Here is a 20,961-nt window from a genome sequence, read left to right on the forward strand (position 1 = left end):
TGTTTCTGCGACGCTCCTCTACGTCAGTTTCTCCCCTCGACAACAACAAAGAGACTGGCGTGCGGGGCTGTGCGTCTCTACCAAGCGCCATCTGGTTGAATCTTATTCTGCTTGATCGAATACCTCCAGTCCTTACCCTTTCCCGCCCGACCCGATCTGATCCGACCCAATTCGTCCACTTCGTCCACTTCCGAGGGCAGTACCTGTGCGCCTAGTCGATCGTCTGCCTACGCCCGGCCGTCTTGGCTGGCTGCGCGACCCCGAATTACATAAATATTCGTCGCACGCGCAGACACGGGATAAATCAACATATGCTTGCGCAGCATCATCATCTCGCATTTGCCGGTCGGCCGTTCATGATCAGCACAGCGTCAGCGCTCCTCGTGCTCCGCTAATCCCGACTCAAACCGAGCGCGTCACATCTGCCCTCACTCCTCTCTTCTCCTCTTGAGGCGCTTCGCAGAGCGGCAACGACATACCGGCAACGACAGCAACCATATTTTAATGCCCGACAAGTCGGCCACGGTGGTGTCGTACGCCGCTGGGGCGTCGCTCGCGGCCGCAGCCCTCATCTACGTCTTTGGACCGACCTTTGCCATTGACCACGATGGTACCAGCTCCAAGAAAAAGACCATTGTCGGCTTGCGCAACCAGGCCAATGACTGCTTCATCAACTCGGTCCTCCAGGCTCTTGCGGGTCTGGGCGACCTGCGCATCTACCTGATCCGCGAGACGCACCGTCGCCGCATTGAGGACCCAGCAGTTTACGCCAACTTGGTCCAGCCCGGCTCGCCCGAGGAGGACGCCAGTGGTGGCGGCGAGATGCCCCTGTGGAAGCTCCAGGGTCTGCAAGATGGTCTCGTCACGCACGGGCTCAAGGAGATGATTGACCACCTCAACGAACGACCCATTGCGAAAAAGGCCATTTCCCCATTTCCGTTTGTCCGCGTCCTCGAAGTCGCCTTCAAACAGCGCATCAGCAGGCAACAGCAAGACGCCCAGGAATTTCTGCAGATTGTCGCCGAGCGCTTAAAGGACGAGTACCACGCCGGCCAACGAGCGAGGTTACACGCGCGGTCGGCGGTCAACGGCAGCGGTAGCGGTAGCGGCAGCAGCTCTGCGACGAATTCAAATGCCGAGCAGAGCGACAACGAAAAGGACGAGAAGGGGACTGCGACAAATGGCACATCGAATGGTCTCGCCGCACCTGTCGCAAACGGAACTACGGGCGACGGAACCAGCTCCCAAACAAATTCAGACACGGATAGTTTGCTACCCAACACAGCGTTGCCAACCTCGACGCGGCCGCTGCCCATCGAGCTGGAGGACGGCTTCCCCATGGAGGGGAAATATGAGTCTCATCTCGAATGCCAAACGTGTGGTTACAAGACAAAGCCCCGAGAGGAAACTTTTTGCACAATAACTCTGGCGGTACCTCAGGTCATGTCTACGTCCCTGAGCTCCTGCTTCGACGGCATTTTCAAGACGGAATACATTGACGACTTCAAATGTGAAATGTGCCGTCTCGTACAGACGGTGGCCAACCTCGAGCATGAAGTTTCGCGCTCGACGTCGGAATCATTCAAGGCAAACGCCCTCGACAGCATCGCCAAGCTCAAGGAGGCCATCCGTACCGACCCGGAACAGCCCCCTGAAGGTGTTGACCTTGGCGACATTCGCTACGCACCCAAGCGCCGCATCGCCAAGACGACGAGCATGACCATCTTCCCCAAGATTCTTGCCATTCACCTATCGCGCTCCATCTACGGCGTTGGGCAAATGACACAGAAGAATTCGGCAAAGGTTTCCTTCCCCGAGCAGCTGCCCCTCGGAGGGTTGGCTGACCAGCGCCGGTATAAGCTCCTAGGCATGGTAACGCACCGCGGCGGCCATAACAGCGGCCACTACGAAGCATTCAGGCGGCAAAATGTGCCACCGCACTTCCCCAACCAAAACACATTCATGCAGTCCGAAGTCTATAGCAAGACGCCCACGCCCCTCTCTACACCTGTCATACGCGCCAAGCATGCGGACAGCCCCGCCACCTCGACTCCCGACCTTCTTTCTCCCACCTCCACCGCAGCTTCTTCTACGCCCTCCCTAGATTCTGTACCTGCACAAGCCCCGCGCAGTGTACCTTCATCCGCAGTACCGGAAAAGATGAGCTCTAGCATCAACGGCCGCGATCGCGACACCGACACGAGCAGCCTGCGATCTGTCGCCGCGTCCACCAAGTCGGCGCTGTCACGGCTCACCTCGGGAAAGTATGACGGCGGTAGCAAGACGGGATCACCAAAACTGCGACCCCAATCTCAACCACAATCGCAAGCTGCGCACTCGCTTACAGGAAGCATCAAGCGCACAAAACCCAAGCGGGCCAAGCAGCATCTAGATCGCTGGTGGCGAGTGAGCGATGAAAAGGTCCGCGAAGCTAAGACCGGCGAGGTCCTGAGCATGCAGAAGGAGGTGTATCTTTTGTTTTACGAACTGGAAAAGTAAAGAGTTCGGACCGTGTCGGTGGGAATAAAAATTCGTGTTGGTTTGTAGAGCAAGGTGTACAAGGACGAGAGCCTAGACCTCTAGGACGTACATAATCACCGTTTTTGGACATAACAAACTCTTTTTCTGCTAGAATACTTGCATAAGTAGATAAACAGCATCTTCAGAGTAGTACTTCTTTTGCTTTTTTTAATTCTGCTAGGCTGTTGGTTTGTGTAAACTTGATTTGCACAATGACGTGCTGGTTGTAAGTCGGTTGAACTGATGAGTCAGCGAAACTTTTTGTACTCCTAATCTTTGCGCAGGCCATCAATTTCATCTTCGACAATTCAACGCAGTAGACGACAAAACTGTGGCCAATTGACGTTTTGCTCATTCTCGAACTATCAAAGCCTATACGGAAACAATCTTCGAGTTGGCAAAGGAGTCGCCGGTCACAGGCCAGACATTGTCGATACGCGAGCCTCGCGTAGGCGACCCCCCTAGCCCAGCGGCACCATGCTCACGAAGGACTTTTACAGAAAGAGGTAAATCGTTTGCACGGCAGGACAATTTATGAGTTTATACATTGGAACCCATCCAAACTTCTCTTTACCTCGTAAATATCGAAAAGCTTTGGCGAATTTGGCCCTCTGAAACGCACATTCTTCATACCCCTGTTCGACACCACGGCGGTCCACCACACATAATGCTCAACATACCAAGGCGCCTGCGCAAGCGCCTCCTTCAAATTGCACTCCTAGGGTTCGTCTTTTTAAGCATAGCATACATTGTACTGCCGCCAGATTCTTCGATTCGCTTGGCGCTGCGCTTCAACGCGGCCCGCGCGTCGGCCGCCGTGCGCACAGCAACTGAGGACAGGGACGCCTGGTTGCGGCTGCCGGCGCGGTATGAGCTCGACCTGCGCGAGGACGTGGGATACCTGATCAAGACGGGCTACGGAACCAGGCACCGCGTGCCGTTGCAGCTGGCCGCGCTGCAAGGGAGCTACGGCGGCGGCCTGCTGGGCAAGGAGGGCAAGGACTACATCGTGGTGGGTGACTGGACGACTGTGGACGACAAGGATGCCAAAAAGATTGGCGTGCCGGTGCACAATGTGCTCCAGACGGTGCGGGAGTATGGCGACGGGGACTGGAGGGCGCATCATAGGTTCAAAAAGTACCAGACGCTACAAAGTGCTATTGTGGCGGGCGATGAGGAGACGGCGCTGGAAATTGGACGCAGTGTGGGCTGGGAGCTGGATGCGCTCAAGGTATGCTGCCTGTGACTGCTTCGATTTACGGGAAAACACTAACGAGATGCAGTTTGCGCCGGGCATGGAGCTCATGTATAAGACGATGCCTAACAAAAAATGGTATCTCATTTTGGACGACGACACCTTTGTGATCAAGTCGACGCTGAACCTGTTCTTGTCCCACCTGAACCCTGACAATGCCCATTACATCGGCAATGCCGTGGGCGACTTCCGCGGCCGGTTTGCGCACGGCGGATCGGCCATAATCATATCCGGCGAGGCCATGCGGCGCCTTTTTCGCCGCAAGGACGTCGTGCGGCAGGCGTACCTCGAGTCGCTGGACGAGAAATGGGGCGATAAGCTGGTGGCGACGACGTTTCTCAAGCTCGGCATCTACCTGGAAGAGCGGTACGCGCACCACTTCAACGGCGAGTCGCCCGAGGAGACGCGCGTCACGTACGATAAGTACTGCGCGCCGATTCTGTCGTTTCACTCGCTGCGGACCGAGGCGGCGACGACGCGGGTGAGCAGGGTGGCGGGCGCGGCCACGAAGCCGGTGCGCTGGGGCGAGCTCATGGAGCTGTTCCGGCCGGCGGCGGGAGCGACGGCAGGCCGGGACCACGTCGGCCCGGCGGGCGCGGACAAGCAGATCAAGACGTGGGGCATGGTGAAGAAGGCGGCGGACTGCGAGCGCAAGTGCGAGGTTGAGAATGGCAAGTGGTGCCTGGCGTGGACGTATGACAAGCGCAAGGAAACATGCAACGCGAGTCCGTGGATGGTGCCGGGGGCAGGTGGCGCAGACGGCAAGGAGTCGGGGGTTAATAAAGACGCCCTGAAGCGAATGCAGGCCCGTTGCCGTTGAGATGGGCATGTTTGAGATTTGGGAGCAACGATGCCAGGCTACTGTACACTGCGGACCTGGACACAAGGCGCATGAGGCGATGGGAGACGCTGTTGCCAGTGCCCGTTTAGATAAACGACCAAAGAGACATATCTTTTGGATTGGAAGAAGGCAAAAAGGAAAATTACACAAATGAAACAGATAATGCCTGGGCTTTACATGCTAGTTTTAGTTGACCACTGGGGGCATGCGAGATGTTGCTTGCGATGCAATAATAATGGGGAGATGAAAGGCTGATACTGGCTGGTAAGCGCGCACAAGCGTTTGCGGAGAAAGAGAAAAGAATGTCCAGCGATCCATACATGCATAATCTCGAGTCACGAATAAAGTGGCAAAGATTAATGCTGGTTGCATTTCTTCCAGGGTGGCGGCAAGGCTACATGGATGCAGGGGACCGCCATGCCCCCCCCCTGACAGCGGTTATAGAATGTCCTTGGAAGTTTGGAAGCCCCCGGCCCCCAAGCCCCTTTGGAAGCGACGGAGCAATGTGGGCCAGGGAGGATGATCTCTTTTACATTGCTGGCGGTGCTCTGTTGCGGGCCGACAAGGAAAGGGTGGGAATTTACGAGGCCAGGATGGGGTAGCCAGTGGGCGGAATCAGTTACTAAATGCTTTGTACTGGGTGATGCAAGCACTTTACGGCAATTGATGAAACAGTCCCAGCTGGACGGAGCACGGGGAGGGAGCAGCCTCAGCGCTAATGGGGAAGCGCTAAGGCTCGGCTCAGAGCGGCCGCTGCCAAGCTTCCCTCGCTAACATGGAAGGAAAGACCCGCTACCCGCATATCAATGGAGCTGGGCAGAGGGAGGAAGGGAGAGAGAGAGGGAGGGATTGAGCAAGATTAACGGCCATGCCGCAATCAGACCAGAGGTTCTTTTCTTCTTCTTGTCAAAAGGGGAGTTGAAGAGGTGGAGTACCGCGGTTATTGGCTGGCCCAGCAAGAGGCTTATTTTGACGTCGTTGTAAGAAGATGGAGGGTGTGTGTCGTGTGTGATTACTGGCAGATGCTCTGTCTCGTGTTGGTGAGCCAGCCAGCCAGCCAGCACTGCCCAGCGCGGTAGCTAACTAGACGGCTGCAATGCCACGAATATTACGGCACCGAGACCCCTGTACCGGAACGGACGCGGTCCCCCGGGAAGCTTTTTTTTTGGCCCCCCCCTTCCTTGCCCTGGTCGAGATTCCTTGAACAATACTGGTAGCTGGTTCGTTCTGCTGTAGCTGGGATGTGCATGGGCGCTTTTACTGTCGAAGCGAAAAAATAAAAACTAAAATAACAACAATCAGACTCCGCTAACAGGCCACTAATTAGTAAAGAAGAGTCGCAAGATTTTTCATTGGACGGATGCAAGAATAGGATTGAATATGTACTCCGTACCTAGGTACCAGATAGTTGCCTGCAAGTCTACCTACCGTACTGGTACAGCGCCCGTCACCCAAAATACAGTGCTCGCAGAGGAGCCAGCTGATCGCTAGTGCAGCCTGTAGCCGGGGCCTGGCAGCCTAGAAATACACGCACGGCCTCGACCAAGGCTGCCTGCACCTGCCAAGTCCGGCGCTGCGGCGGCGTCGGCGGCGCCATGAGTTGCCTCTGGGTTCAATTCTTTTTTTTTTTTTTCCTTGCCTCTGCCTCACATCACCAACGCAACTTGATTCGACCACCACAAGCTCGGGCGCCAGCCATCTCACCCACCACCCTTGCTCCCGGCCCATCGGCCAAAGGGCCTCTCCAATCGTTTGCCCTTTGTTCATCTGTGCTCTTGTTCTCGTTCTTTGTTATAATTCTTTGCTGGTGCCCTTTTTCCCATAATTTTTTGTTTGTTTCTTGCCGGTGCTGTGTCGTTGTCTAGGTAGACGGGCGGGCGCCTTTTGCTTTTTCGCCCATGTCGACACTTGGCTCCATAACACGCTTCTCATTTTAATCCAGCCAGAAAACACACACACCCCGGACCACCCTGGCCAGGAATGGCGCCCGATAATCCAGCTGGTGACGGCGATGCTGGTACCGTGACCTCCTCCACTGCCCCGGCATCGTCGAATGTCTCTGCTGCAGAGCTGCCAACTTCTGGTCATCCTCCTCCTCCTCCTCCGACGACTGCTGCAGAGCCTCGCACGTCTACGCCTCCGGCCTCGCACCTGCCTGCGACAAGCTCTGGCCCCGAGCCGGCCGACTTCACTCCTTCGACTTCGACTTCGACTTCGACGGTTTTCGCTACTCCTGCTGCCGCTGCTCCGACTACAGTCACGGCCACGGCCACCACAGCTGACGCGCCTGCCCCAGCCGCCGAAGCTGTTCCTGGAAGCGACCTCAACGGTACGAGAGCAGTGCAGGCTTCACCGACGCCCGTCGACACCGAAATGTCCAATCATGCCCATCTCCTCGGCCGCCAAGCTGCTGCTCCATCGCCCTCGCATCCTCCCCCTTCGTCCCATCCTACGACTTACCGCACCGAGTCCGACGCACATGGCCCGGCGGCCCAGCCCACGGCTTTACCAGCGCCTCCACCCTCGACGATTCCCACGACCCAATTCGCGTCGTACTCGACGGCCGCGGTATCGCAGCTTCCCGATGCCCAGCGTGCTTCTCACAGCAATGGCCACAATGCCGTCACGCTGCCTAGCATGCGCACCATTGACGCCCTGACCCAGCAGCAGCCGCAGCCCGGCGCTCATCCACACTCCATCAACGGGCCTCTGCAGCCCGGATCTCCTCCTGGCCAGTCGTACTACGCGCACGCTTCTGCCAGTTCGACCCCAGGCTATGGGTTACACCCTGAGCTGTCTCGCTACCCTCTGCCCCACGACCCTCGCCTGTCGGGAACAAGAGGCTCTAAAAAGGTTGGTCATCTCGCTTGCTACCCGCGGCAGGCTCGCCAAAACGCTCCATCATTGCACGAAGCTGCCCTGCTGCCCTGCTGCCCCGAGTCCTGCGCCTGTTTCTGCTTCCTGGCTAACCACATGCAAACTGCAGGAAATCAAGCGACGAACAAAGACGGGCTGTCTGACCTGCAGAAAACGACGAATCAAGGCAAGTTTGCAATATTCACTACGGCCCCTACCAATGTCTACCGAGCAATTACACAATTCAAGCGCCAGTACCATGCAATACTTTTCACTTTCCCATGCTCTAAGCTGCCATGCTGGATGCATTTTTGTCCGTCAACCTGGCACTCCAAGTGGAGTCTGATGCCCCGGTCCGTTCAAGGATTCGATCGACCCGAGACGCAGGACTTCAAACTCGTCAAGCCGCGGTATGACACAGCAATGCATGACCATCTAATCTTGAATGGCCGCTTGGTGATGGGACAGCTATGCTTTGACGGCGGGCAAGGCTGTCGCTGCCAAGATACCTAGTCGTCCCAGGTTTAGGCTGCTGGGTCGGCCTTCCGTCAGCAAATGGGGCGCCACCACGCCCTCGAGCTCCCCACCAAAATAAACCTGCAGCCCACTGACGGCCCAAGACACGATGCATGACAGCAGCCCTCGACACCCTCCCTTCATTAACCTGGTTTCTTTTCCTGTTCCGACGCGGCATACTAACTTGCGCCGTCTTTCGGCTTGCCCTACTTTTAGTGCGACGAAACCCATCCCACCTGCAATAACTGCAAAAAGTCGAAACGCGATTGTCTCGGCTACGACCCCATCTTCCGCCAGCAGCCCGCAGCTCAGCCAGGCTCTATTCAGCCTGCACCCTCCCCGACCGCATCGCTCCCGTCTTCCAACTCGCCTGGCTCAGTCGTCGGCAACGGCCGTCAGCTGAACTCGTACGCGGCCCAGTCGTCGACCCTTCCGACGTCGTACCCGTCCAGCTCCAACCCTCCTATTACGACTGCCAGCCCAACTCCCAACCCCGCCTACCATTCGACCTCAGTCACAACGGCGCACTCAGGAACACCTACAACAGCCGAGCCTCGATACGAATATCCCCCCAACACCACTCCTGCTCCACGGGCATACCAGCCTTCTACTGCGTTTGATCCCGCTCGACACGTTGATCACGGTGCAAACAAACCACTGGATCATCGGTTACCAGAACCAGGTGAGTACAATAGCCACTCTATGTAGCATTTTTTAACCCGATCACACATCTGACACCCGCTGCAGCTCCCAAGATGAGGATTCACGAAATCATCGACTCCCTTGGGCCCACTCCCACCCCGCCTCAAGTTCCCGCCAGCGAGCAGACATTCAGCGAGATAACTAAAGTTTATCACGAAATGTATGCCACTGCGCTTGCTGGCTTCTTCGAGACTACCTGGTACTATTTCGCCGAAAATGGCATCATGTCCTTTCCAAAGCACCCCCCGCTGCTGGAACAGATGGCTTCATTTCTTAAAGTGCTCGAAGCTGTCAAGGCCAATGACCATGCGCAAATGGCATACTCAGGTATTCTGGAAACAAGAATTGTCTGGGAGCTTGCTTGTACGGCTTATCAAACCCCAGAGCGCAGCAACACATCCATGCGGGTTAATTTGCCGCCGGAGGGTGACAGCGCCGAAGCTAGGAGCCGTTTGCAGGTGGTAGACACTTTGCTGTGTGGAGAGTATCTACCCAGCAACCCATTATCGACCCCAGTAGCCGACTCGGACACTCAAAGGACACGTCAGTTTGACTTTTGGTACAATCTGGCCGATTTTATTCGACACCGCGACAACCCCGAATCGTCTCAATCCCAACAAGCTCGAGAGGAAGTCCTAGGCAGGCTACGCCGTTTGCTTGATGGTCGTGAGAACCGTGACGTCCTCTACTCAATTGCTGTGGTTCGCCACTTGTCCCCTAACTTTGGACCTAGCTATGGAACGTCTGTGCCAGAGCACCTCGACGAGACAGACCCAAAAAGCCGCCTGGCGGTGGCGTCCAAGTTCATTATGGATGAAGCGCAGGTGACGGGCGGCACCACCAACGTTGTTCGACGAATCAGCGACATTGCCTGTCGAGCATTCGTGAATCCCGGTGTGAACATTGCAAAAAGAGCCTGATTTGGGCGACCATGTTATGTTCACCCATCTATTGCGAGAAGATGTGAAGCGCTCGCGAGAGCCTTGTACTTGTGCCTTGAAACAAAAAGAACCTGCATTCTGGCGTTTTCATACTTTATTATATCCCCTCCCCACCGTCATTCCTGGCACGGATGGTGCGGGTTTGTTTGTTCTGAAAGAGAGAAACAAACACAAGCTATACAAAAATGTGGAAGCACTGAACTTTTTTATAGAGAATGGATTCATTTTCTGTATCTTCTTTCATTCAAACGCTACTGATTATACATTACTTACTTTTTACTGGCGCGAAGGGTCGACAAGGAAGCAGTTTATAGAAATAGGAAAACACGTGGGATTTTGTCTGATTTTACCCTCTTCATTTTTTCAATGCTGGGATTTTCTCCGTTTCCTTTTTGTATCAAAGCCAGGAGATGGCGTTTGGGGGTCTACAACAGAAAACAAAAGACCAAGGGATTGCTGGAGAAGAAAAGACTTTCAAAGACTAGATACATCAAATAATCGCTAACACTGGCTCATTCTGGATGCAACCCTTGTCCCAGCCCACCAGCTCAAGACCGAAAATTGCAGTTGCTGACGATGAAGAGAACGAACAGCCTCCCAGGCCCCGTTATTGTGTCCAGTGTGACTGATGAGCATGGTGATAGTGCGGTGTCTTGTTCATTGCAAAGTAGCCAAAAATGAACGGAGTGGCTTGTTCGATTTTCACCTACTTGCTATCAAGGCAGTCACTTCCTCATAGTGCGGATATCATTCAAGACGAGAGAGTATTCGACTTCGGACTTGAGACGACAATCTACAAAATCGTGCTGCCCACAGAGCCGGCCAACGTCCAAAAGCTTGGTGTCAATAACCCATCAGCATCTTCTTTGCTCTCAAGTCATCCCTGTCCATTCCAATTCCCGTCCCGAACAAATGACGATACGAGCAAACGCCGGTTTGCATCATTGCTCGAGCGGTGCTCTCCATGAGCACGAGGGATGTAGGATCTTAAGGAGACACGCAACCTGTATATTTGCATTTCTCCTTTCCCTTGCCCTTTTTGTCCTCCTTGACCTCCTCTCCATCCTGAGTTGAAGGTTCCTCGGGGTCGTCACTAGGCTCCGCCGCCTCTGCTTCCGCTTCCGCTTCCGACGAGCTGTTGGCGCCGCCGGTTTTTCCACGATGCGTGCGATCAACATGCTCGCAGAACGCACGGTAGCCCGTCGCAGGGGGCAGCGCAGGCGTGGGGCCTGGCGTTGCGGCGGTCTTCAGCCTTATACTCTTGCTTCCACTTCCCGCTCGCCGACAACGTTGCACCAGCAGTAGCAGTCGACCCCGCCGAACCGGGCCGGGTGCCAGTAGCCCGTCTTGATCATCGGCGTCGCCAGGGGTGGCCGTTTGAGCAAGCCCCCCCGGCCAAACAAGCCGGACACCTCGTTAGACTTGTAAAAGGGCTGCATGTGGGCCTCGCGGCCGGGGATCCAGAGGATCGGGTACAGGTACTTCTCGGTGCGGCCCGGCGGCGGCGGAGGCGGCGGAAGCCCCACCGGCACTCTGTCCAGCACGTAGACCGGTGTCTTGTAGTCGGGCAGCTTCTGCTCTGACACATGTGCCGCCGTCTGGTGCGCCGTAAGAGCGTCCTGGTGTCGGCGGACCGCACTCGTCGAGGGCGGACGGAAGCGGCGATGCTGCGACGACCTGCGTCGCCATTCGTGTGCCGGAGCAGGAGCAGAAGCAGAAGCAGAAGCAGGAGCAGGAGGCAGAGGAGAGAGCCCTCTGGCGAGCTGCTCCGCCGCCAACCTCTCACGTGCCTCTACTCCGTGCAATTTACACCGATGCGCACGGCAAGCGGCAGGGGCCGCGGGGTTGGGGCCAATTTTGGGCAGGTTGCTGTAGTTGTACGGAAGGTTGCCCCGGAAGGTCGCGGAGGGGTGGGAAGACGGCGGCGGCGAGGGAGGGAGAGGAACCTCCTCTGGCTGCCTGGCGGTGAAGAAGTGTATGAGCTCCGAAATGGCGGGCGGGAAAGCTTGCACGTGCGAAGAGCGCGCTGGCAACAAGCAGGAAGAATATGTCGGCGGCGTTGGGGTGTAAGAGTCTGTTGGCTGCTGTCCTGGGTAGGAAGGGCCTGCTAACAGTTTTGCTCTTGGCCATTTAGAGGCGTACAGATACGGTGTCCGCACTGAGGAGGAAGAGGTCGTAGGCTGTGCTGCGGAGGCCGGAGGCAATGGCTGTCCTGAAGAGGAACCCGCAGTGGCGCGCACGGAGGAAGAGGGCGTTGACTGTCCAGAGTACAGAGGGCGTGTTGACAGTGCTCCTCCCGGCCAGGAAGGGGAGTAAAAATGCGTTGACAGTGCCAAGGAGGAGGACGGTGCTGGCTGAGTTGAGGAGGATGACGGTCTAGAGGACGAGGGCGTTGAATGTCCTGAGACGGAGCACGCCGTGGCCTGCACGGAGGAAGGAGAGGGCGACATTGCCAGTGAGAGAGCTCGGTAAGAAAAACGGAGATTGTCAAGGGGCAAGATTATGCGATATCGACGGGAGTTTCCGTGGTATCTGGTGGTGCAGCTGAGGGAAGGCAACGATGCTGAAGGGAAGAGAGAGACGGAAGGGAAAGCAATAGATGATACAGAGTATGTGGCCTATTTAACATCTTTCACTCTTTGACATGACGAGGCTATACTAAAAGGTTTGCACCGTCCATGGTGGCATTCGTCGGGTGGCTTTCAAGAGTTCTCAAATTCGCACATTTGTCGTTTCAAAACGCTCTGTGCAATCCAAAGACAGGCCTTTATTCATGTGCCACAGCAGCGCTGAAAGATGCGGGCGGGTATGCTTTATACAGCGCGCACAGGTAAAAGGACTCGTGCCTTTGAGCCGTCCTTTTATTTGCCAAGCTTTAGGTTACTTGGTGATGTCTTTGTAACGTCTTCCCGCCCCCCCCCGACTTTTTGGAGTTGCTTTGTCATGCCTTTGTAGCGTATTGCAACTTTTGAAGACTTGGTTTACTTGGTAATCTGGCCGAACCAGATATCGTCCGACGGCCGCATGCCGGTCATGACGCCGTCTCGCATACACATATCCCTTTGCTTCTCGTCGACGGTCCACTTCCGCACGACGTCGCTGCCGACGAGGAACTGCATCACCATGCCCGACTCGGAGTGCCAGGTGTTGTGGCAGTGAAAGGCCCAGAGGCCCGGGTTGTCGAGGACGACGCGTATAATGACCCAGCCGTAGCCCTCGACGGTGACTGTGTCGCGACGCACAGGATTTTCCAAAAGGCTGTGCTCCTTCAAATACGCAGGTAATTCATGCTCCTCAGGCGGGTAGCCCGTCTCGCCCTGGACGAGGACATAAAACTTGTGTCCGTGGAGGTGGAACGGGTGGGAGCCGTCGTCAAAGTTGTTGATGGCCAGGTCAATGGTGCGCGTGCCGGTTGTTTCGAGGACATACTCGTGCTCTGGGTCAAATACCGTGTCGCTAATAGCCATGGCGGCCGACCGCTTGGGGGATTTGGCGGCGTCAGCGGCGCCGATCCTATCTAGGTAGCGGTGCAGAGACGGATGCGTGGCGTTGGCGTGCCATGTCGAGCCGTTGAAGAAGCCGCGAGCGAGGGCCCAATCGCCAATCATAAAGTTGGCGCGGATAAAGACAAATTCGTCGGCGGGCGGCGGAGACTGCGCAACGACGGGATGAAGGGCGCTGACATTGAGGTCGCGGCAGATGACCTCGATGGCCTCGGGCCAGTCCTTGCTGGCGGGCTCCGCTGCGACAGGCGGCAAGGGTGTCTCGTTGGACTGATAGCGTATTATGGAGTGCAGCTCAGGAACGAGGCGCTTGTTTCGGGTTGTGAAGCAGTGCGTAATCATGCGAGAGCGCATCCAGAAGGACTCGGCGGTAGTTATGTTGGTTTCGAGTACAACGCTATATCGCTGCGCGGGCAAGATGTTGAGCCTGTGAAAGGGCTCTGGATGAACATCGGTGCCGTCGACTTCGGTGACGTAAAAAGGGTGCTCATCAAACTGGATTTGAAACTCGGCAAAGGCGCCAACATTAATGACGCGCAAGCGGTGGCGCTTATTGGCCGCAAGGTTAAAGACGGGATTGGAGACATTGGCGGTGTCGCATCGCCAGCCGGGAAAGTCGGCGCAGTCGCGGACGCCGCGTCCGTTGACGAGGGCATTATCCGGGACGGGCTCATCGTTTTCCATGTCTGGCTGAAGGTAGTCCATCAGCAGCTCGGAGGTGAGGTTATGGTAGTGATCTTGGACCATGATGATTCTATCCGAGTCGTAGTCAAGCTCCTGCAGCGTGGTGCGCTCGTCCTTGGCGTGAACGACAACTGGACCGAGCAGACCGTCTGAAGCTTGAGCACTGTGATGTGCGTGATACCAATACGTGCCAGACTGGCCATTGATTGTAAAAGTGTATGTGAAGGAGGACTTGGGTGCAATAGGACACTGGGTCACGCCGACGGTGCCGTCCATGAAATTGGAGCCATTCTGAAAGAGGCCGTGGAAATGGATGGCGGTAGAGTTGACGGCTTGATTGTGGACGTGAATAACGATGGTGTCGCCATCGTTACATTCGACAAGTGGACCTGGGAACTGATTATCGATGAGATACATCGGACGGTACACGCCGTCCGGGTTGAGATCAGCATTGGTGATGGTCCAGTTGTACTCGCGCGTGGTCGGAGCAGCATCGTGGTCCCATGACATGTCCAAGATATATTCTGACGGGTCTCTAAGACGTGGGCTAGAAGGTATTTCATGCTGTGGCGTTGTTGTGGGTTGAGGTTCTGATTGAGACTCATCGACGGGATGAGTGTCTTGGCTCTGATGCTCGTCGTCATGGCCATGTTTACCTGGGGAAGCGTTGTTGGAGATACCGAAAGGGATGAGAGTGAGACCAAGTATCGTCACGGCAAAAAGGAGAAGAAAGATGGCAATTTGCCAGCAGGACCAGAGTACGCGGTGAGGGCGGTGATTCAAGGAGTAAGGCAGGCCATCGCGGTGGCGCGGCTGCCGGGGGACATCACTCATGGCAGCCGGCAGGAGGGGACCGAGTTCTGCATGCTTCCGAATGTGGTGCTCTGTGGCTGTATTGAGGTGAGCAGCACTGGCGAGAATGGCAGGCGCAGCGCGACAGAGGAAAGCAAGCAGAGCAAAGCAAAGCAAAACGAAACAATGCGATGAGGCGAGGTAGGAGCCGTGAGGTTGGACTGGATGTGGCGCTGGCAATTTGGTGGCGAGAGATTGGCTCAGGCGGGCCAAGCTTGCACTGGTGACTGGCTAACTAGTGGCAGCTGGGCACCACTGGGCACCTACCTATTGGGGCAGCTGGACACGCTGATTTTTTTTTGGCCTGTTCTGGGACCTTTCCTGGGCTACTGGTACAATGTTACGTACAAAGGCTGGCGTCAGTGCAAGGTAGGTAGGCCAAGACGGCTTAGACTTGGCGCTGTCATGATTCAGACCATCAATCTATTCAGCTTCTTGAACTGGGGTGCGGCAGCTACCGGCTGGGCGCCAAGGGGCAGGCTTGCTGGCCACGGGAATTATGCTGGATGACCATGGCCGTCCATCCACAGAGAGGCCCGGAATTACGAAATAGAAGCCTGTCGACTGGCGCCCATTCAGCCACAGGACAGACCATCAGTCAATCGGACGGCACCGCTTGGCAACGTTGGGATCGATTCGCCGTCTTGGCCTGTGTACCATGACCGGCTCGTCGATGGTGTGCAGCCAGTGCAGACGCCACGGAGCTGCGGAATGTTTCATGGCGCAATAGTCTAGGAAGAGAAAAAAAAAACGAAAAAAAAAAAGGACGCAAGAGACGTCAGATCGGGTGCCTGCGCGGATACGGCCGTGTACTCGCACGTTGTGAGGTAGGATACGGATCTCTCAGCTGGCCTAGCGGCCGACGATGCAGGGCGAAGAGCGTGGTTGCGTAGATAACGTCAGAAGCAGCATGGTTTACTCGGTAGCAGTGGCGTGGCCTGGACGATTGAGCTCGGTGTACCAAGACGGGTCATTGTTCCGTCGAGGCGTCCGGAAGAGCGGCACGCACGCGACGGGTCAAGGAAATAATAGACTTGGCCGGCTTTTTTCATGCAGAGAATGAAGTCAAACATCGAACATGCAGGGTCCTGTAGCAGCAAGTCGCCAACACACGTGCACCTGCTGCGCTTCCTGAGACGGCAGGTTGGTGGTTGCTTGGCCCTGCGCCCTGGGGCCGCTAGCACACTGTGGAGATGTCAGTATTTTTGGGGGATCAGCTTGTGGAGAAGACATTGACAGGGGAGCGCTGGGGAGGGACAGTGAACAAACAGGCACTACCTACCTACTGGTAGGTAGGGTTGGCTGCAAGAAAGAAGATGGACGGAACAATGCACGATATCAGATTTTTCGAGTAGAAAAGGCAAGAGAAAAGATGTAGAAAAGAAGGGATATATAAATTAAGTCCGACAAACAATGAGATAATACTCTGCCGTTTCCCCGTCTTTTCTAATGCTTGGCAGACGCATGACCTGGCAGATGACTATCTACCTACCCATTACTGGTAGCCATCCTCAATAGACCCTTGTCCATAGCTTACAAGGCAACTACCTACTGGCTGGTACTTGCTTGCCAAAGAACCACAGTTCCCGTCCGTCCGCAGGCAGACACCGAGTCCCAGAATGGGCCGTGTGGAAACTGGCAGCATGCGACGAATAGCAGCCACCGTTGACCACCCAAAGCCCGCGCATGTAGTCTGACCAAAGCGAGGCTGACCCAGTTGCCCAGTCCAGGTCCTATCTAAACTGCAATTAAAGCTACCTAGGTTCTATCTTAACGTGGCGGAGCCCTCCAGAAAACCGCTGCTAGGCCCAGCTAGCGTGCTGCGTGGTTCGGCGCATCGCCCAAAAAGCTTCTGCCGCAGCAACACCACGGCACCCTCGTTTATATGTAATGCGTGTTTGCCCACCCACCTCAGCCCTCGACCCTCGCCTTGCCTCCTGCAGTGTCAACTCACACCACTGCCTCTTCTTTTCACTCCTTGGTCCTTCGTATCGCATCCCACCACAATGCGCTTCGAAATCGTCAGCACCCTCGCCGCTCTGGCTGGCCTCGCCGCCGCCGACAAGAGCTGCGCCGCCAACAACTGGGAGACTCGCTACACGGCCACCGGCGTCCAGGATGTCGCCGCCGCTGCTGCCACGGCCAAGTCGTCCAGCCCGACCAGCAACGTCCCCGGCAAGGCCTTTGATCGTCTTGTCATCATCTACTTTGAGAACCAAAACTATGACAAGTCCATCGGTGACCGTACGTGGCAGTGACAACCAGCAAAATCGCCATGTAGATGCACAATGCTGACCTGGTGTTTTTTTTTCTATAGCCAACTTCAACTACTTTGCCAAAAAGGGTATCCTTCTGGACAACTACTTTGCCGTCACGCACCCCTCGCAGCCCAACTACATGGCCTCCATCGCCGGCGACTACTTTGGCATGCAAAACGACAACTTCATCCGCGCCCCCCGCAACATCTCCACCGTCATCGACCTGCTCGAGTACCGCGGCGTCTCCTGGGGCCACTACCAGGAGGACATGCCCTACTCGGGCTTCGAGGGCATGGGCTTCAAGAACCAGAACAACGGCAAGAACGACTACGTCCGCAAGCACAACCCGGCCATCATGCACGACTCGGTCGCGCACTGGGAGAGCCGCCTGTCGCAGATCAAGAACCTGTCCATGATTGACACGTCGCGATCCATGTTCCACAAGGATCTCAATGACGACAAGCTGCCGCAGTGGATGTTCATCACCCCCAACATGACGTCGGACGGCCACGACACCGACGTCACCACGGCCGGCGCCTGGTGCCGCGGCTTCCTCGAGCCGCTGCTGGACAACAAGAAGTTTATGAAGAACACACTCGTCCTCCTCACCTTTGACGAGAACGAGACGTACGCCAACCGCAACCAGATCCTGGGCGTCCTGATTGGCGACGCCGTGCCCAAGGAGCTCGTCGGCACCACCGACAGCAACTTTTACAACCACTACTCGGAGATTGCCACGGCCTCGGCCAACTGGGACCTGCCCACGCTCGGCCGCTGGGACGTCGGCGCCAACGTGTACGAGATGGTGGCGGCCAAGACGGGCGACAAGCTGCGCAAGTGGTCGTCGCCCGAGCAGCTGCAGGGCATGTACTTTAACTTTTCGCAGGCCGGCCAGTTCAGCACCGCCGGCGGCAACAAGCGCTTCCCCGCGCCCAACCTGAAGCTGGACGATGCCGCCAACGGCCGCAAGATTCACCCCCGCGTCAAGGAGATTTGGGCCAACAGCCAGGCGCCCACGTACTACGAGGACACGGTCGAGGTGCCCGACGGCCTGCACCCTCCCAAGGGCTACGCGCCCTCCAAATAAATAAAGCGGCTTGCTGTTGCTGCTGTACAAGTTTGGGCTTTTGGGTATTACACGAAGGGATATGTAAATAAATAGCCGTGGCATTTTTGTGGCATATTGGCCGTGTACTGGCCATCATTTGATACGACGACGATAGAAACAGAGTCATCATTCACGTTTACGTTTATTTTCACGTCTACAATACAACCACAAAATCATAGAAAAACAAAGAATAATGCGCAAATGACTGAATCAACCAGGTAATTCTCATATCCTCAGTAATATTTTTCAAACTCTTTTTATTTTGTCACCTCGAGCGGCCTGCTATCAACGCCCACACCATCCACGCAGCCTACCCAAGCACACCAAGGTACCCCCGGCCTCTGTGCACCCGGTGGCGTCGGCTGATCCGTTCAGTGGCTTGCCATCCCTGCAGCGCGGGCGACAAGGGTGGGCTGGTGGGCTGGTGGGCTGGCAGCGCGGCCCCGAATCATGTCGCCGCCATTCCTAAGCCATCTCACTGCGCACGTGGGGGGATGCAGGCGACGAGCACGTTGCCTGCGTCTTTGTTCATGCCTCACAAAAGCCCGCATGGCTAAAGAGGTGAGGAGCACAGAGTTCGGTATACGAAGCCCGCCCCAAAAAAAAATGAGAAAAAAAAAGAGAAAAAAAAAATGCGTAGTGTCCCTCTTCTCCCCCCCTCACCGGATAATCGGCCCCTGGCAGAATTTCAGGCTTGCCAGGCGCAGGCCGGGCTGCCAACATACTGATACCTGGACCTTCCAGATTCGGCACCGCGCCGTCTCCAAAATGTATGCCGGCGCGGTCTCATGCGCCGCGGTCCCATGGTTTTCCGTAATGTGCCCAAGTGCCCTCGACTTTCCCCAGCCCTCCTCCATTCCGCCCACTAAATTTCCCATCATCTGCGCCAGCCTCTATCTAGCTTCGAGCGTCTGCCATCCAATACCACCTCACTCCTCCATCATGTGGGCCGGGGTCGCAGCCAGTCCGCCCTCTTAGACAATACTTTGACTAGCAAGGTAGCTCCCGTTGAAGACCACCCCTCCTACGCCGGCCGAGTTGGATCTCGGACTCGTCACAATCTTCTTCTTTCCGTCTTTCTTCTTTCTTCTTTCAACGTACGGCCAACTTCTTCAATCTTGTCGCCGACTCGCTGGTGAATTGAGAGTCCGTTGCCCCGTCTTTCGAGACACATCCCATCCGCGCCAGCAAACGACGTTGCGGCCGCAAGCTCACTGGTGACCGCAATCTTTGTTCGATGCGGAACCAGCTTCTGAGACACATCTACCGACTGCGCCAAATCTACCACAAAATCCGGCTAGGCCAAATTAACCCCGTCGAATTGCTTCAGTCCTCCGCGCAAACCTCGTCTCGCCAGCTTGTGCATCTCACCTATACCGCATCACCCACGCACCACATACACGCATACGCCATGGCCCTCTCCAAGAGCCCCAGCCTCACGAGGTTCCTCTCCGACTTTACCCTCGGCTTCTCGGACGGCCTGACCGTGCCCTTTGCCCTCACCGCGGGCCTCAGCTCCCTGGGCAAGGCCGACACCGTCATCTACGCCGGGCTCGCCGACCTCTGCGCCGGCAGCATCAGCATGGGCATTGGCGGCTACCTCGCCGCCCTCGACGAGCTGCCCGCGCCCGCATCTGCCACGCAGCAGCAGCTCTCCGGCGGCGACGCCGAGGAGCTTCGGGGCATGCTACGCCATCGCGGCTCCCACAGCGACGACGACGACGACGCCGCCGCCGCCGCGCATGAAAAGGACGGCGACGCCACCACCGCGCACGAGCAGCTCGTCCTGCGTCACCTCGAGCCCCTCTGCCTTTCCGCGACGACGGCGGCCAACATTGTCGCCACGCTCCGCAGCCAGCCCGGCGGCCTGGACCGTGCCGTCTGCGGCATCGAGGCGCACAACGACGACGTCGGCGTGGCGGCCGGCGACGGCGACGCGCAGACGCTGCCCATCTGGCCCGTCGCCTCGGGCTGCTCCATTGCCCTGGGCTACGCCATTGGCGGCACCATCCCGCTGCTGCCGTACTTTTTCGCCGCCACCGTCGGGCTGGGCCTGCGCTGGAGCATCGGCCTGTGCCTGGTCGCGCTCATGTCGTTTGGCACCGGCAAGAAGTGGCTGCTCGGCGGCGAGCATGTCCGGTGGAGGCAGTGCGTCTGGTCGGGCCTGCAGATGCTGGCCCTGGGCAGCATTGCGGCCGCCGCGGCGGTGGCGTGCGTCAACTTGCTCGGCTCGGTCGCGGAAGCGCCCTGATAGTTGCAACGAAAAGGTCCTTGGGCAGAGCTGATGGGATGGGATGTGGTGATGAATATATATCAACATAGCATGGAATGGCGTTTATTTGTGGGAAATCAGGTGTTTTATTTTGGGCGACGGACAGTATGACTTGGCATAGATAGTCCACAGCATATACATATATCTATACAAGAATATACATCTTCTGCAACGATGTGCTGACTAAAGAGCGAATCGAAATATATAAAATACGCCAAATAAAAGAGTACGTAATAGCAAGGCTATTTGCCCATTTATTTATATTATTATCGAGGCCGAATGTTAAGAACTTCACCTCACTAGCCAGAGCTTAAGTCTTTACTAATTAACTACTTACGCCGCGGCGTTCAGATACGGTCGCTTCGGCGCCTGGGCTGAGAATTATCAGCAGCTTTGTGCAGAATATTCACAGATCCAATTGCAAACCGAAAGGCATTACCTCGGCCGGCATGTCAACACTTTTGTTTTTAATCGATCAGTTCAATCCCAAATAGAAAGTATTGGAGCAGCCTCGTAGCAATGAGCATCTGGCGTGATGCCCCACCTAAAAAGGACGATCGACCATCGCCGTCTCGGAGAGCTGCCCATCTTCTCAAGCTCTCTCTCCCACCGTCGGCAGCATCCAATCGAACCCAAATTAGCCGCGAATCGCC

At 56.3% G+C, this 20,961-nt stretch overlaps 7 protein-coding genes across 7 annotated transcripts; 5 read left to right on the forward strand and 2 right to left on the reverse strand.

Annotated features, from left to right (window-relative positions):
- Positions 1-504: 504 nt before the first annotated feature.
- Positions 505-2,499, forward strand: LMH87_003944 (uncharacterized protein; the record flags this gene model as incomplete). The annotated part of the gene is made up of 1 exon (XM_056195091.1): positions 505-2,499. The coding sequence occupies one exon, from the start codon at positions 505-507 to the stop codon at positions 2,497-2,499; it is 1,995 nt and encodes a 664-aa protein (XP_056048754.1).
- A 688-nt stretch (positions 2,500-3,187) lies between these two features.
- Positions 3,188-4,595, forward strand: LMH87_003945 (uncharacterized protein; the record flags this gene model as incomplete). Its single annotated transcript, XM_056195092.1, has 2 exons — positions 3,188-3,751; positions 3,804-4,595. The coding sequence occupies 2 exons, from the start codon at positions 3,188-3,190 to the stop codon at positions 4,593-4,595; spliced, it is 1,356 nt and encodes a 451-aa protein (XP_056048755.1).
- Positions 4,596-6,596: 2,001 nt separating this feature from the next.
- Positions 6,597-9,610, forward strand: LMH87_003946 (uncharacterized protein; the record flags this gene model as incomplete). The annotated part of the gene is made up of 5 exons (XM_056195093.1): positions 6,597-7,469; positions 7,603-7,659; positions 8,205-8,670; positions 8,736-9,017; positions 9,075-9,610. The coding sequence occupies 5 exons, from the start codon at positions 6,597-6,599 to the stop codon at positions 9,608-9,610; spliced, it is 2,214 nt and encodes a 737-aa protein (XP_056048756.1).
- A 1,274-nt stretch (positions 9,611-10,884) lies between these two features.
- On the reverse strand, positions 10,885-11,320 carry LMH87_003947 (uncharacterized protein; the record flags this gene model as incomplete). The annotated part of the gene is made up of 2 exons (XM_056195094.1): positions 10,885-11,210; positions 11,266-11,320. The coding sequence occupies 2 exons, from the start codon at positions 11,318-11,320 to the stop codon at positions 10,885-10,887; spliced, it is 381 nt and encodes a 126-aa protein (XP_056048757.1).
- Positions 11,321-12,612: 1,292 nt separating this feature from the next.
- On the reverse strand, positions 12,613-14,652 carry LMH87_003948 (uncharacterized protein; the record flags this gene model as incomplete). Its single annotated transcript, XM_056195096.1, has 1 exon — positions 12,613-14,652. The coding sequence occupies one exon, from the start codon at positions 14,650-14,652 to the stop codon at positions 12,613-12,615; it is 2,040 nt and encodes a 679-aa protein (XP_056048758.1).
- A 2,024-nt stretch (positions 14,653-16,676) lies between these two features.
- LMH87_003949 (uncharacterized protein) lies at positions 16,677-18,015 on the forward strand (the record flags this gene model as incomplete). The annotated part of the gene is made up of 2 exons (XM_056195097.1): positions 16,677-16,914; positions 16,988-18,015. The coding sequence occupies 2 exons, from the start codon at positions 16,677-16,679 to the stop codon at positions 18,013-18,015; spliced, it is 1,266 nt and encodes a 421-aa protein (XP_056048759.1).
- Positions 18,016-19,447: 1,432 nt separating this feature from the next.
- Positions 19,448-20,287, forward strand: LMH87_003950 (uncharacterized protein; the record flags this gene model as incomplete). Its single annotated transcript, XM_056195098.1, has 1 exon — positions 19,448-20,287. One exon carries the CDS (start codon positions 19,448-19,450, stop codon positions 20,285-20,287), a length of 840 nt encoding a protein of 279 aa, XP_056048760.1.
- Positions 20,288-20,961: the final 674 nt, after the last annotated feature.

Source organism: Akanthomyces muscarius, chromosome 2 (genome assembly GCF_028009165.1).
Source record: "Akanthomyces muscarius strain Ve6 chromosome 2, whole genome shotgun sequence".
Lineage (NCBI taxonomy): Eukaryota > Fungi > Ascomycota > Sordariomycetes > Hypocreales > Cordycipitaceae > Akanthomyces > Akanthomyces muscarius.